The sequence below is a fragment of the Melospiza georgiana genome, chromosome 7 (assembly GCF_028018845.1).
Source record: "Melospiza georgiana isolate bMelGeo1 chromosome 7, bMelGeo1.pri, whole genome shotgun sequence".
Classification (NCBI taxonomy): Eukaryota; Metazoa; Chordata; class Aves; order Passeriformes; family Passerellidae; genus Melospiza; species Melospiza georgiana.
The window spans coordinates 30,411,775-30,428,055 of record NC_080436.1 but is presented as its reverse complement, the minus strand read 5'-3'; the positions used below and the strand labels follow the sequence as shown (position 1 = coordinate 30,428,055).

Below are 16,281 nucleotides of genomic sequence, written 5' to 3'. Positions count from 1 at the left end.
CTTCTTTTAAAGGCTGTCTTGTAGACCTCAGTGGATGAATCAAGTTGATGAAAAAAATGGCCCATTTAAGTCTTTTGATTTAGTCTGTTATGTTTCTGTATTCTCCCACTTTCCATTCCATATCTGGATTTGTGATTTTTGCCATCCTTTCACTTTTTCTTCTGTTTACTGTTATTTTACCAGCTCTGCAGCAGGATGTGCCAGTTATCACTGCTGTCAAGGACCACCTACTTCACATTTGAAGGAATAGCTCATATTTGTTTCACCAGAAAGAACAAAGAAGTGTGTGATGAAATAACATCTTAGAAATATAATTAATAATTTTCCCTAGTTCTATCTGTCTTAAGCTGATACAGTTAAACTGATAAGAGTAGACAACTGCTTCCAATATCTTTATCCTATCAAAATGGTTTAGGAGCTCCCTATTAGATTTAAACTGACAAATGCTATCACATTACAGTAGCATGGCAAAGAATCAGTTAAGGATTTCAAGCCACAGTCATGGATCTGATCACACCCTGAAACATTTCACACCACTTCTTTATTATGATCTCCTGCTAAATTCTTCATTTGTGTGACTTTCATTTCCTAGACATTTTCAGTAGATAGCAAAACCTCTCAGCTGTTTTTCCTCTTTAGGCAATTGTTTATCCAGTTATCTTCCACGTTTGAAGTACTTTCCATAAACTCTTTTTTTTCTTGAAGTGAACTAGTAAATCTGCACATGATACAAGGGCTGATTTGTGAAAGGCTTACTAGGCAAGGCCAAGTGCACAGGAGCTGTATTCTTGGGAATTAAAAATCTGATACCATGACTTAATATTTAAGCAGTGGTGCAACAGACAATGATGACAGGGAAAGAAGATTGCAAGCTAACTTGTTTATTGTGAATATTGTCCACTCCAGGAAAAATGTCTCTTTGGAATGTATTAAGAGATGTAATATATATAATATGAGAAAAGCAGTTACTGCTATTAAGAGGACTTCAAACTTCAACAGAATTGTGGTATCAGTTTTTTGGTTATGACAATTTTTAAGAGGCAACTGGGAAATGAGCTCTATAGTCCAGGAGATCTCTTAGGTCCTGTCTTGTTGTCATATTACGAAAAATTCTGAAAATAAGTACTCCCTAATTTTTTCTGTCTTCCTCATATTAGGTTGCTTTAAATAATTGTAATTTATTGTTTTTCAAAGTTCAATTCTGTGGTGTACAGTATCCTCTTGGGGAGGTTAGTATGATATTCAGTCTATTTTAGGTTCACCTCAGAAAACCTATTCAGCTGCATAATCTCTGGTAATGATCTTGGGGAGAATAAAAGTACATGCTCAATTACAGGCTCAAAATTTTCCACTAGCAGCAGAAATTTGGATTTAGTTTCTTTATATCCTACCCAATTCCCAGCCAACCCAACTTATTTCCATTGTCAGAATTCAAAGACTCTTCCAAACTGTACTTCTCCAGGAAAGTGAGGTTAATTTGTTTATTTCTGTTAAAGAGTGAAATTTTTACAGTATTGTAATTCCAGTATTTTCAGTATATTCATCTTACACATTTGACAGGAAGAAAAAGCAGGTTTAAGATCCTACCAAAATATTCTTTGCCTTTAGCATATCTTGATTCAAGAATCCAGTTTCCTGCCATTTCATAATACTTACAGAAATTAATGGTGCAATCTTGGAGTATGGGGCTTGGATAATGTTTCCAATGCATATACCTTGAAAATTTAGCTTGAAATGATTTGCTTCAGATTCTGCAAGGCAATGTAAATTGTGACTTGCAGAGTATGCTGTGAAAAACTCACATAGTAGTGAGTAACCAAATTGTTGATGCTATTGGAACAGAACAAGGTTCATCTTGGCTAATTTACAAGCAGTCATTTTGGTTTGATCCTGGAGTCGTGAGGCATTTGTGTGTGTGTCTGGGGAGCTGAGGAGAAAGTGCAAGGTGGAAACAAATAGGATTTACTGTGTAAATGTGTGGCAGAATGAAAGACTCATGTAGAGTGCAGTAGGGCAGCTCCAAAGGCACAGAGGAGAGGGGTTGTGCACAGTGAAATGGAGGCAGGCTAAATTATGTTGCAATTTGTATTATAAACAAAGCCAATCATAACCAATGTCATTGGGTTGTCTTACCCTTGCCTTCATAAACAATTCTGAAGTGTCTTTCAGAGCTTCTCCATGAAATCTTTATTATATTAGTGTAGACCTTTGAAATTCAGCGTGACAAAGCTGAAGGCCAAGGAATGCTCCTTCGAGCTGATCACTGGGCTCAGTTAAAATTTGGTCAGGAATTTGCTTACTGAGTTTTTGTGTTGCTGAATCCAAATCTGTTTAGAGATCAGTATGCTCAGCTGCTGGAGCAGCCAGATGTGATAACAAATCTCAGACTTGTGTGCAGCCCCTGTGGTGCAGAAGTGAGCCCAGTTTACTGTAACTGCTGGCAAAACCCACAGCAGCCTTGGGAGGAGAGGATGTGATCCAGCCAGGTCCCTCACAGATTGGCTTGGATGTTAGTGGTGGCTGTGCACAATCTTTGCAATCTCCTATGAATGCTGCTCCTTCACCTCCTCTAGTGCAAGCCACTGCTTCAGTTCAAGAGTTCAAACTTTGCTGGTGGTGCTTGGGAAGTTTTGTTTAAACTTTTATATTAAAAATATATGTTGGGATAGGGATGTTAATAGGAAGGAACAGAGATTGTGGGCAAGCTGCTCTGATTTGATTTGCAATCCAGCAACAGAAGAAGAAAAGAGGTATTTTTTAAATCAAAACCAAAATACCCATCTGTATTCCATTCTTTCTCCAATTTTACATTTCTTCCCACACAAACAAACAAAACCAGTCTAACTCACCATCTCCCAAAAACACACATTCTAAATGCTTGGGAAATAGTAATTTTTATATCTTACAGACCATATTTAGGGCTCTCATTTCTGCCTGCTGAGCAAGTGGAGAATGTTCCTTTTTCCCAGATAAATAAGTCTTTCATGTAACTAGATAAATATTTTTGTTTTCCCAGTGACCTGGAGGTGACTCCTGTGCTTAAATGACGATGGAAGATAAGGGACGTGATGCATTGCCTGTATCTGAGTCCAGGGCCCCCTGAAATATTCCCAGGAATACTCAGGACTAGGATTCACTGTGACAGGGGGAAGCAGAGGGATGTTTGTCTTCATGATTTTGCCTATTTAATACAGACATTTTCTCCCAAAGCCATTGAATGCAAGCACAAGTCTCAGGCTTTCTCTGTGGAGCATTTGCTGGCACTGTGCAGGGTGTTGGGAGAGGCAGAGCTCCCCTGGGCAGGAGGATGGGGAGGGGATTTAGTGGCAGCCATGGGGGTGACTGTGAAGGACTGGGATCCTGGACCTCACAAGTCTCCTCTGCTGAGATCATGTACTTGGCATGGCTGCCAGGCACAACCCGTTCCAAAGGGGAAAAAAATACAGAAAAGGAAAGTAAACATAATCTTGCTTCCACCATGGCTTAGAGCAGTTTATGGATTTGCTGGTTGAGTTAGTTGGTGTGTATTAATGGACTTTCATGTGTGTTTCAGTGTAGCAGACTATTTTTAAGAGAGCCTGATAGAAAACCTAGGCATTTGTCTTCTGTCCCATCAGATAGAGAAGGAAATGGGATATAAATGATGAATAAAGCACATTTCTTGACTTTTCTCCTCATTGATTAGACCTCCCTTTAGCTTCAGAGACATTGTGCAGAATCTGGATAACCAGACATCTTAATCCAGCTTCTATTCAATTACTTTAATTAATATTTTTAATTAAATATTTTAATGTTAATATTTTTCTATTAACACCTATTGTATCTCTTATCTTACCAACTCCTCGTGTCTTGGGAGCACAGGGACAGGTGGGACTGGCATGAACATAACTCAAACGTGATTACAATCATTCACAGAACAATTGATTTTGCTGGAATATCAGAGCTTTGCTTAATTTTCTTAACTAAAGTCATTGTCTAAATTGCCTAAGCTCTCATGCATCTGGGAAAATTTTGTACAGTTGTCAAAATTATCTTGACATGTTTTTTTATGGGAAGATGTTTACCCAATGACAGCTGTGAGTCATGCACAGAAAGTCTAGAAGCTTTCATCCACTTTCACATCCTCAAGGAGAAGTACCTCATGTTTCAAGGCCTGTTTCAAGGGCTTTTATTTTGGCAAGAATTTATTTGGTTGCTGAAGTCTTTGTCACCTCTGTGGGTCAGAAATAAACACACTTCCAGGGAGATGAATTCACTCCTGGTACAAATGCTTCTTTACTAGGGTCAGGTTAAGTGAGCTGGAGGGTTAAATTGTTAAAAACCCTGCACAGTACTGCTCATGAGATGTGTTTCAATCCAGGTCCTCCATTTCCATCATGGTGTTTCTTCTGGAGGCTGCCACGGCAGATCTGAAACAGGCCAAACTTGCAGCTTGTGCTCAGCAGGAGCATCTGGCTGGTGTTCCATCTCTTAAGATAAGAAGCCACTGGATTTCAAGGAGACAGCCTGGTTGCAAAGACTTAGGTGGTAATTTAAATTTAAAAAGCAGGGGCTGAATTGTCAGCAGAAGAAAGGAAAGGGGAAATGTCCCTGTTTTAGTGGAGGAAGCCTCCCCCTAAGTTGTTTCAGAGTCTCACTCTTGCATCCAAGGGCCAAGGTGTTTCCCTGGAATGCCCAGGCAGCTTTTGCCTGGCTTCATCTGGATCACCATCAAGGGAGGATCCTTGCTTGAAAACCAGTGCTGATTTGTACCTTTTAAATTATGTTAAGTGTGGAGATGAAGAAAAACTTGTTTGCCGCAGAGATTTGTGGAGGGTGGATGGCAGACCCAGGAATCTCCTTCCCTACTGTTTTATTGCTAGAGAAGGGCAGCATTCCCTCCCTCCCTCCCCCCACCACCATGCAAAGGATGCTTTTCTGGGGTTGTGATAGAGTTCCAGGAAAGCTTAGACACACAAATATTTCTTTTAGCTGATGTTACACCAAGATTTGGTTAGGACAATATATTTTCCACTTCTTAATTTTATCAGTCAGTAATGAAAGAAAATGAAATTCCAGCAGAAAAATTAATAAAACACTGTTAGGGAAGTAGAATTTATCCATTTTATGTAAGATTTTTTCCTTTTAGAAGCTTTATTAAAAAAATCTGTAATAATAATATTTTGTTCTTTAATAAAAGTAGGACTTAAAGATTTTAATGATAAAAAACCCCAAATCATAAATACTGTATTCTGCATGACAGTACAAATATTGTTGGGCGAGAGTGCACAGAAGGTTTGCAGTTGCAACAATCATTAAATGAATTAAAATTATATAGAATAAGGTAGAAAGCATTACAATTAAGAATGCCTCATCAAAGATTATTATATCTTCTGAAACAATTAAGAGAATTGAAAAACATAAATATCTTTCTTTTTTTCCTCTGGGTTAGGGTTATACTGTATTATGTCTCCACATGCAGCTATGTATTTAAAAGGTAAATTAGATAGTAATTATTTTCCTTTTCAAGGAAAGAATGAACTTATGTGGACCAAAATACTTGTTTGGCTTTCATTTGGGAGAACAGCATCACGTTTGAGGGATCAGTGTACATTGGGGCTGGAGAGGTGAGCTGGTCACTGAAATGCACAGAATGGATGGCGTCAGATGAATGTTTTTATTGACTGCAGTCCTTGAACAGAGATATTCACAAGTGCCATAAAGGCTCTCTTAGTGTTTTCAGCCAAAATACCACAGGTCACTCTCAGCAAGTAACTTTGTGCCAAATATAGAATCTAGTTGAAAGAGTGAAGTGGGCAGCTTTTGTTCCTTGTAGGCTCACCAAACAGAAGGCACATCAGAAAAGTTTCAGAAGGGTTTCTGCAGAGACATTTTTTGTTCTCTCCATCAGCTGAAGAGATTTAGTGCACATGTAGAACATCGCTCTCTAATACTCTCTAAAGAATTCTGCTGCTTTGCAATAGTTCAGCTATGACTTAGGGAGGCATTTAAACTCGTGACACTGGCTTCAGCAGCACTGCTCATGTGTCACAGAAGCCTCTGGAAGGTGGTGGCTGTCACTGCTTTTCTGTTCTGCTCAAGATCCAAGCAGTGGCTGCTGTACAGCAGCAGCAGAACAGAGGGAAGGCAGCACACAGCACCTTCAGAAAATTTGTTCTGAGGCTCTGGTGTATTGGTGTAATCTTTGGATATTGCAGTTTTCCCTCATTACTCAGTAGAAGTACTTGCAACATTTGAAATTGAAACCTCCTGATTTCTTCACTAGTACTTACACTGTTCTTTACTAGCCAAACACTGGAGAAGACCATGTGACTTTAACTGTTTAATTATCTTTCTAGCATAATCTACAAATTTTCACTATCTTAGTACTCTGCTGGCTGTAGCTCTGGGAAATGAAAGATGTTGTTGTATATACAACACAAATACACGAGTAATTTGATCTTGGAGCCAGCTGATGTTGTCTTTCATTTTAATTTTCATTATGCCTTTGGCTCTGTAGCTGCTCCAATTTTTTTATTAGACAGTAGTGTATAAAGAGGCAATAGAGGGTTAATTGCAGTTCAGGGAGAGTGTTTAAAAAACAGCACCAGCTATATCTTATAACAATAACACTTTCTCATAATGTTGGTGCTTTTTGTCTTTAGAATTCATCCATACTTCGAATTCATGATTGCACATATTGGTGTAGCAGAATTGTCTTGGATAGTTAGAGCTTTTGTAATCGTCATGTTTTTGTTCTTACATTGTTTACAGTAAGTATTCAAGATTTCATAATAATTTTTAAAGGTTAAAAAGTAACTCTCAAAAGTAAAGATAATCTCAGTGTCTGCCCCTGCAATTAATAATTGGACCACTTTGCTAATTCAATATACAACCACTTTGAAATGCAGCTTAGAAAGTCAAGTGTTAGCTGCTTTTAATCTGGCAGTTGCACAGATGATCACTTCAGCAAACAATTTGCTACTGGCTGACTATCATGAGAGTTGGAAAGCTGAGGCAGAGCAGTGTCACACTGGAAAGAGGGGGTACATAGTTTGGTGTTTGTTGCAGGTTGTTTCCTATGACTTCTAAATCTCCATATATGTGCTTTATTTCTCCTTGTGACAGTTTTATTGCTTCACAGTAAAAGCTTCAAAAGTAATTGTTTGCAAAACAGGACCTTATGAAAATATTGAAATAGTATTTTGATTTAAATGAAAAATAAATAGAAAAACAGAATAGTGGTTGGTGGTGTGGAAACTAAAAGGAATAGCCTAATGCTGTGATCTTAGAGCAGAAGTAACCCTGAGCCTCTTCAACAGAGGTGCACCAAGGCAGAGTAACTTGGCAAAAAAAACCATAAGCTGTGACTTTTATAATAAGCAATGCTATTGCAAGGAACATGGCCCACCTTCTTATGTCAGTAGCCAGCCTTGTTTGCTCTGGCAGAGGTAGGGAACTAACTAAATTTATCTTGATGCTATTTCTCTTAAGCATGTTGTTGTCTCTTAATTACATATTGAATAGCATCTGGTGTTTGAAGAATTATCGAATAGAAACACAGCAGGGGGAAGTGTGGCAGTATTGCTGCAAGCTGATACTTTTTCTGCTGGGGTGGTCTGGAGGCTCTCTCCTGGCCACTGAGACGTCCTGCTTCTTCCTCAGCTTGGCCTGAGGTGCCCAAAACACCAATTTTGTAACACTGGTGTCAGGCCAAATTTAGCTCTCCATTTTGATTTTGTAATACCAGGTTTTCATAACTCCTAGAACATGTGGAACTAAACTGTTTCCATCTCTTTTCTTTTCTCCCTTTCAGTCACCAGGGGAAAAAATTATTGAAAACAGTTTCCTGCGGGAGATTCAACAAAGGCGTTGCAGTGCTCTGTTTGTGCGATGAAATCAAAGCCACTGGAAACCGTTTTGTTGTCTGAGATGGAGGGATCTATTATTTCAGTGGCAATAAGGAGCCACTGTGGTTTTTGAAAGCCCCTCATAGCACACAGCTCTTCCTTAGGTGCTGAATCACCTTGGAAGAGCTCTGCCTTGGTGGCAGCAGGAGAGCAGCATTTCTCTGCCTCACCCAGGTCATGGAGGAGTGAACGTGTTAGTTTATGAAATATCACGTGTGCCAATACTGCAGGCAGGTTTATTAGCTTACCTAGGAGTTACATGTAATTAAATGGTCTTTATAAACTATTGTATTCCAAAAGCAAAAAGGTAGCAATCTTCTTACTTTAAATCTCTAGTTAGGCAGGGGAAGGAAGTCAACTACAAAACAGACAATTTTATCTTTCCATTGCCTTGAACAGCTCTTCAAGCACAGATTGTCTGAAATAGCTGCCATAATATGTTTTTACTTTTCAGGCCATGGAGCTTAGGGAATCAGATTTTTAGTATCTACATCATCTCTTTCCTCCTGGGACTGAAGCTGGTTACCATAGCAAAATGGCAAGGAAGCTGATAAGCAAGTAGTACCATTTGGCAAACAGGATATAAATTTATTTTGTTAAGACAGAGGACTGTGAAAAAAAAAATGGTTGCTCCTAGGATTTTTTTTCCTTTATTGTATTTTAAAATGGCTGTGTAGAAAATTATTGTGAACAGATATTGAACAAAATACTCATTCTCACTGACAAGTGTGGCTGCAAATAAAAGGAGCTTCAGTTTTAAATCTCTGCAGATCTTTAATATTTTCACAGAAAAGTTACACAGTAACAGAGATAATACAGAGTAATTTCACTCCTTGTGTTTCAGGGTGTTGCAAAGATGCCATACTGTAATTTAAATGAGCTCCAGCTAAACAGAATAAATACAGATACCTGTCCCCCCACTATTTGAAAATTACATTGCAATATAGTTTTTGTTCCAACCTGATGAAGCATGGTCATCTGTAAATCAGTCTGTGAAGTCCCTTGGGTTTGTGTATAGTGACATTAGTGAGTGCAGAAAAGTTAAATTGCTTGGTGTTCCAAAAATGTTATCAATAATGTCAGTTCTGATGGTGATTTTTGTACTCCCTGTCTCAGTGTCCAGTATGAACCACACACCCTGAACAGCACAGCCTGACTGTTTAAGGCCTGTGGTTGATGGTGTTGCTTATTTTGAGCTGAAAGATGAGGTTTTTCTGTCTAAATCCTGTTTCGAGTTGGAGTTCTCAATAAAAGAATTGTTGCTGTCCTTAGCATAGGAATGTAATCAGACATTTGGGGTAATACTAGTCAGATTTTTATGGAGAGGTTGTTACTCTGGGGATGCAAGTCCATGTTTGAGATGGAGGCAGCTCCTCTCTCCTCCACGGTGTCCAAGTTGGTCTGGGGAGTTCTGAGCACCCTGTGAGCTCAGGGCTTGAGGGGTGTCCTGCAGCTCTCCTGCCCTTCAGAGTGTCTCCATATTTTCAGGGAATGGGCTGGGCTAGAAACTGCTTTTTTTATTCTGCAAGTAAAAAATTAATAAAGGCAAAGGATATATTTGGGCTCATTAGGGAATAGAGCAAAGATCTGTATTATTAAGAATCTTGGAGGTCTGACTGTCTTTTTCCCTGGAAGAGATGAGAGGTGTTTCAAATAAGTCTGTCCTCAAAGGGTGATCCAGTACAGCTTGTGCAAGTCTCAAAAAGTCCTATGGGGACTGGCCTCTGTTAAGGGAAATGTTTACATTAAGCCATCAGAACAGGCTTTGAGCATTCTGCTTGAAACAAATATCAGCAATGGGCATGAATATTTTTTCCTTTTTATTAAAAAATAGTTGGGAAAGAAAAGGTTGCAACACAAGTTTTCAGCAAAAGTTATGTGATTGCTTCCTTACAAAACATAACATGCATGGGAGTGGAAGAGTGATATAGCTCTTCCTTCATGCTTGTCCAACTGAAATATGCTTCAGACTTAGCAACTCAATTCTGTACTCATCCATAGAAATGTAAAAAACATATGTTTTTATCTAGAAACATAAAATTTTGAGTTGGAACTAGATTATAAAAACAACTCTGAAACCTTGTGAATACCAACACTTTACATTCAGTATTTTAAGCACTGTTTCAAAACAATGGTTAGTGTACCTTTGAAATGTTTTTGAGCCAAATATGTAGGTGCACAAACATGAAAATATTAGTGTTCCTCTGCCAGATCTCTCTGCATGAGTTATATGTGACCTCCAGTGATGGAACAATGATGCACTTTTAGATTGATTTGTGTCTCAGTAGTTCCCAGATAATAGATAACCAAAGGCAAGATTGCAGAATTACCAGTCGGATTGTATCTTTTATTTGTGAAGTAGTACACAGTGGAAAGAACCTATATTTGAGGTCATATATGGAAGTTTTATATTTTAAAGACTAGAGAGATAAAATTCATTAAAATTAAGAGCCTGAGGTTTCAATATGTGTTTGTTTAAGGAGTCATGGAAGGGGCTGGATTCTGGCTGGTGTTTTGTTACCAATGGCAGTTTTCCAAAGTGTAACCAAATATTTTTCTCTCTTTTTCTTTTTTCTTTTTTCTTTTTTTTTTTTTTTTTTTTGTTTTCTTTTTTTTGCAGCTGGTCTCCAATGTTCTCATCTTCTCCTGTACAAACATTGTAGGCGTGTGTACCCACTACCCAGCAGAGGTGTCCCAAAGACAGGCTTTCCAGGAGACCAGGGAATGCATACAAGCCAGGCTGCATTCTCAAAGGGAAAACCAGCAGCAGGTAAGAGCAACAGTTGGAAATAAAGCATGAAAATGCTGAAACAGAATTAGCATGCAAATTGTTCCTGTAGGATGGCATTGCAGGCTTCTTGCTTCATGAGTAATCCAGGCAAGAATAGGTTGTTGTTAGAGGACAGGATTTTTAAGGGTTTGGAAGAAAGCTCAGGGGTGTAGTTCTTGTCTAATACTGTGATGGACTTTTCCAGAGAGAAGCTACATATCCAGTGGCATGTGCTCCGTGGATTAAAATTACACATTACACAAAGAGTCTGCATAGATTCTGCACCCATCATTGCTGCCAAGTGTTAAATGCAGATGCAACACACAGGCTTTGGACTGACCCTCTTTGTAAGGTCAAAGCCTGGCATGATTGTCATGTCAAGCCACTGCCAAAAGAGAGCTGTAAGGCAGGCAAGAATTGGTCCACACAATGTAATGTTCCTTGATGCCTCCAAAGAAGATCCTCTTCCCTCCTTCCCAAAGGTTCCTACCTGCTTACACACCTCTCTGTATCCTATTGTCTTCAAATTAATTGTATTTGTTCAAAAATTAGGATTCATCATGAGCTTCATTGTTTTTTTGCTAAAAAAGCTCTCTTGCTGCCAACATACAGCTTAGTTGTCAGGGTGCTGAATGTATGTGCTCCCCTAATTCATTTGTGGGTTCTCTTGCAATGAATCTCTTGTGTCTCAGAATTAGACACAGAAGGTCTTTTGGGGCAGCTTAACTATTCCCTTGCTAACTTACACACATCTCTGCCCTGCACTACATCTCATAGTGGTCTGTTCAGTCCAATTTGAAATTAATCATGAAATGGGACTTCCACTCATCCCTTGGGAGATATCTCAGAGCTTGGTTGTGGGTTTGGGGAGAGGTCGGGGGAATTAATCAGCTAGGGAGTCTTTGCATCTTTGTGGCAACTCAGTTTCATTTTCCTTCATGTCTCAGCCCATCTGCATCTATGGATTTGTGTTTTGGCAGTGTTTCATGAGGTACCTCTGGCTGACATAGCTGCAGTTCAATCCTTACTGTGAAATAACATGTGCATGTGCTTATTTGGTGCTTTCTGTATGAAAACAAGATTCACACTCAAGGCTCCTTTTTCCTTTGCAACAAATACTGTATCAGAAAGATGAAATGAGCAGCCTATTCCTTCCACACCTTGAAGTGGAGGAAAGGACTGAGCCAAGAGAATGTGCCATTTTACTCATTGATTTCAGCCCTGTGCTCCCTGCTGAGAGGCAGCCTGAGCAGTGTGGCTCAGATGCCTGTACTCTGCTGCATTTGGGCACTTCTGTCTCAGAAGCAGCTCCCTGGAGCAGCCCTGACAAATGCCCTGTCTTGATGCTTTTTTCTTCTCCCCCTCTCCAGGAAGCATAGCACACATAAGAAAGCCAGGACATCAGAAAACCATGGGTCAAAGCCAGTCCCTGCCAAGTGCTCCTCAGTGTCTGCAGCAGTGGCTGTGGGTCCTGGCAGCTGGAGACTCCTAATGAGATTATTTGCTGCCACAGCCTGGGCTGACATTGATCTCCAGGTTCAGTTCAGATGACTCCATGCATAATGCATTGAGATAAGCACGAGGTGACAGCAGACACAAATAAGGACAGCTCAGCCCACATGTCCAAACAGGGGTGGAGGAAAACACAACTGCACAGCCCAACACTGTTATTTATAGTTGCTTGTCTTTTTCTGGAGATTGATGGTGCTCCTGTGTGCTGTTCTCTTATAAAGGCAGGCAGATTTTCTCAGGCAAATGACCTTGTATTTTCCTTTATTAAGCATCTACAGCACCCAAAATTAGCCTAAAAGTAAATAGAAATTCCAGAATATCCAATGCAGAAAAAAGATGACTTGTGATTTCATTACTTGAGATAAGCTAGGACAGAGCCATAACAGGAATTGGTGTTGTTTGCCCAAAACAAAATATTCTTGGATGAAAAATCATGTGTTCTCCACATTGTGTAGAGAGCAAATAGCATTTGGGTAAGAGATGGGTTGTTGGGACTGTACTGTCTTAATTTTAGCATTGCATGTCTTCTGTCTCTGTAAAGTTGTTCTCTCCTTTTTTTCATTTCAGCATCACTTCTCGTAAAAACTAACTGTTACTATATCTGAGGAGAAATGGAAAATCCTAACATACTAAATATTCACAGTGATTTGAGGTCATCTTGGGAGAGGACTTCATAAATAGTTAAAATTTCTTTGCAGAGTCATTGTGGGGATGAGTGTGCCCATGCACAAATATATCCATGTGTACGTATGTAAACAGGGTAGATCTGTGTTGAGCTCCTTCATCTGTGTGCCTGTTTTAGAGACTAGTTGTCCTTGGGATGCAGTTGTTTAATGTATAATTCAGTGGAACTATACTTGCATGTTATTTTGAAGGGAGAATTATATATGGATTTGCTCTTGCATTTTTATCAGGTCAGAATGCTGCCTTGTTATCCTTGTAAAACACCAGTCCTGGTCACCTCACTGGTGCCTAATACAGGATTTTACAGCGAGGGCTGCAGCACTTTCTAGTTATTGTAGCAAAACAAAAATTGTTCTCTAGTGGAGACCCTCATTTTTCTGCTCCATTTGAAATAAAACACAGGGATTGTGTTGTTTTGAAGGCCTTTTCATGTGGCTTATGCCTTACAAATGCATGTGTTATAGCCTCCTGTTATAGCCTTCTCCTTCCCTTCAGAGGTTATTTTCAGTGATTGTGATGACTCCAAGCAAACAGAATAAAGATAATGCTCAGCTCTGTAACACAGCTCAACTTCCTAATTAGTAGCTGCATGAAGGGATGTTGTGCCACGTGCATTTGTTTCACCTGATGAGCCTATCTCATCCCCTGATTATTAGCTCAGAGCAGCAATAGTGCAGCTCCTGGAGATCTCAAGTGTCTTGAAAATATTGGTGATTTAATCTGGCAAGTTCCTGTGGTGCCAGGAAGAGTAGGGGTAGGGGCTCTCAAGTAAAAGCTACTCGGAAATGTAGGTGACAATCTCCTGGAATGCTCCAAACAGACACTCAGGCTCCTCTCTCTGTTTTGGAAGCGAGTAATGCTCCATGCCCATGCGCCCACAGGGAGTGTTCCAAACCTGTGGGTGCCCCCAAACCTCCTATAAAGCTCCAAGTTATTTAGAGGATGTGTAAAATCACACATAAAATAGCAGCTTTCACACATTTGAGGATGCCTATTAGAATATGCAAATGACAACAGGGTATGCAGCATTTACTCTGCAAAGCATACAAATGTGTTGTGCTTTTCCACTCAAGGAGTGCACCAATAGCTGACAGAAGCCTAAGGACACGTGCATGATTCATGAGCTGCTTTTTTTAAAAAAAAAAAAGGATATGTAACTGTTAGCACCTGCAGTATGCTAGTGACGGTGACAGTACTTTAAAAAACAAGTGTCTTTTCATGACTGCTGCAGTTTTAAGCAGAGATAGAAATCCCTCCAACACATCTTCTGTGTTATTACTATCTCTTCAAAGACTGAAGGCAGGCTCTCTTTATGGTTAAAAGAAATACTGGGCAGTGCTACAGACTATAAAATGTCTCAGTGCATGCTAAGCACATTTTCAGTGAATTCATCTTCCTCTGGTTCCCCCAGGGTTCCTCTCTCTCTTTAGAGGAAGAAAAAAATGGTGAAATTTCAGTTAAAGCTAGGAATTAGAAGCCAAAAAGCTGCCTATAACTGCAGCTTGGACAAGTGGTTTGGTGACGTGAGTACTTGGGAAAGGATTGCTGACCCCTCTGAGCGAGGCCTGAGTTTGAACCCTGCTGCTCCCTGTGTTGTTGAGAATTAATGAGCTATTAGATAAGGCTGGGGACCTTCCTTCTGTGTCATCAAGAAGGAAGGCCCTTCTCTTCCTCCTGCTCACTGCAGGGAAGGAAAAATAAAGAAAAGAGTGACAGAAGAAAAAAAAATCCCACTTTTGGGATTTTTCAGCTATTCCAGAGCACTGCCTGCAGGTTGGACCAGACCACAGCAGAGCTGATCCCAAAGGAGATGCTCTCCACCTTCATGAGCCATAGCAAAACCTTTTGAACTTCATGGGGTGTGACTGGGAATAGAATGCAGCTCTGGGCAGAATTCTCAGGTGTGATTCCTGATATACAAAAACGCATCCCTGGGGCACAAATTACCTGCAGATTTAAATTCTATAATTTCTGTGTGAAATTGGCATCAAATTTAGAATAATAACAAGCATTTGCTTTTATGTGAGCTTTTAGGAAAATCACCAGGAAGTCATCATTTTGTCAATTTTTGCATACTCTGTAGGAACAGCTTGCAAAATAATGTTACAAAAGTCACACAAAATCTGTGATCAGTAAATGAAAGTGCCAATTGAGGGGCAAGGAGAGCCACAAACTGTTGATGGTTTGTGGTTATTGAAAATACTTTTGGTAGGTGAGTGGGTGGGTTTAGAGATCTTAATGCAATTGGGCACTACCAGCAGTTTGAAGTGTAGCAGTAGCACTTCTTGTGCTGTGTTATTGGGGCGTTTCTACGACATTTTAGCTGCTAAGAGCAGGTTTGTGCCTGCTGGGGGAATGTGCTTAGATAATTAGATAAGCAAGGAAGGAATTTTAAATAGTGCCCAAGGGTGTTGGGGTATCATTCCTCTGGTGTTAGGTGAAGGAAGACTCGGTGGTGGTGTGCAGAGACTGTGTGGGAGGTCAGACAATCTCATTTATCAGAGTCCTTCCAAGAACAGTGCACGGACACTCTTTGATTTGCATGGTTGGCATGAGAATTGGCAACCATGAATTGTAAGCCCAGTGCACCTGGAATGCAACATAATACATTTCTTCTAAAACCATTGAATTCTTATTGTGGGGTTGGGAAGGCAATTGCATATGACTGGTTAGGGGATCAGCTCCTGGGGTTATGGAGCCCATTTTGCTTGGCTGTACTCATCTCTCACCAAACTGATGAGTCATTTCTCCCCAGTAAGGAACAAAGTGTGTTTGTTAACTGGGCAGCAGGTGTTTTAATTGGTTCATCTGTCTGACTCCACAGGAGCGTCTCCTGCTCTCTGTACTTCCTCGACATGTTGCCATGGAGATGAAAGCTGACATTAATGCCAAACAGGAAGACATGATGTTTCATAAGATCTACATCCAGAAGCATGACAATGTCAGGTAAGAACAGCAGCCTGTCTCCCAGCCATAGGGGAGGAGGGACCCTCCCAGTGCTTTGCCCTGAATGCCCAGGGATGAAGATGTCAATGACACATAATCCAAAATCAGTGTAAAGGCTCTGAAGTGTCACTAGCTGACTTTTGAAAGTTTGTTTATAAGATGATGGAAGGATTGCCTCATTCAAACAATATCTTTCTTTGAGAAACTACTTGAACTGAGCTCTTCCCTTACGTTTTCCTTTTTTTTTTTCCTTATTTCTTTGCTGAAGTAATTGTTGATGGTTTTGAGACGGTGTTATACTGGGGGTGAGTTATTTCTGGACAATTACAAGCGCCCCTCTGATAAGAGATGATGGAATGCAATGTAAAAATTGGGAGCACTTCCCACAGGGTGAATTGCAGAGCCTGGCTAAGGTCTACATTTTCTGGAGTGGTTTCTGGCAGTTTGGAATTACAAGCAGGGGCTCCATTAGTGACAGCC

The 16,281-nt window shown here is 40.0% G+C and overlaps 1 protein-coding gene across 1 annotated transcript in view; it reads left to right on the top strand.

Annotated features, from left to right (window-relative positions):
- Positions 1–16,281, top strand: part of ADCY5 (adenylate cyclase 5) — a 201,968-nt gene that overhangs the window by 108,032 nt on the left and 77,655 nt on the right. The window contains exons 2-3 of the mRNA XM_058028086.1: positions 10,510–10,659; positions 15,680–15,801. Coding sequence (XP_057884069.1) covers positions 10,510–10,659; positions 15,680–15,801 — 272 coding nt within the window. The remainder of the gene's footprint in view (positions 1–10,509; positions 10,660–15,679; positions 15,802–16,281) is intronic.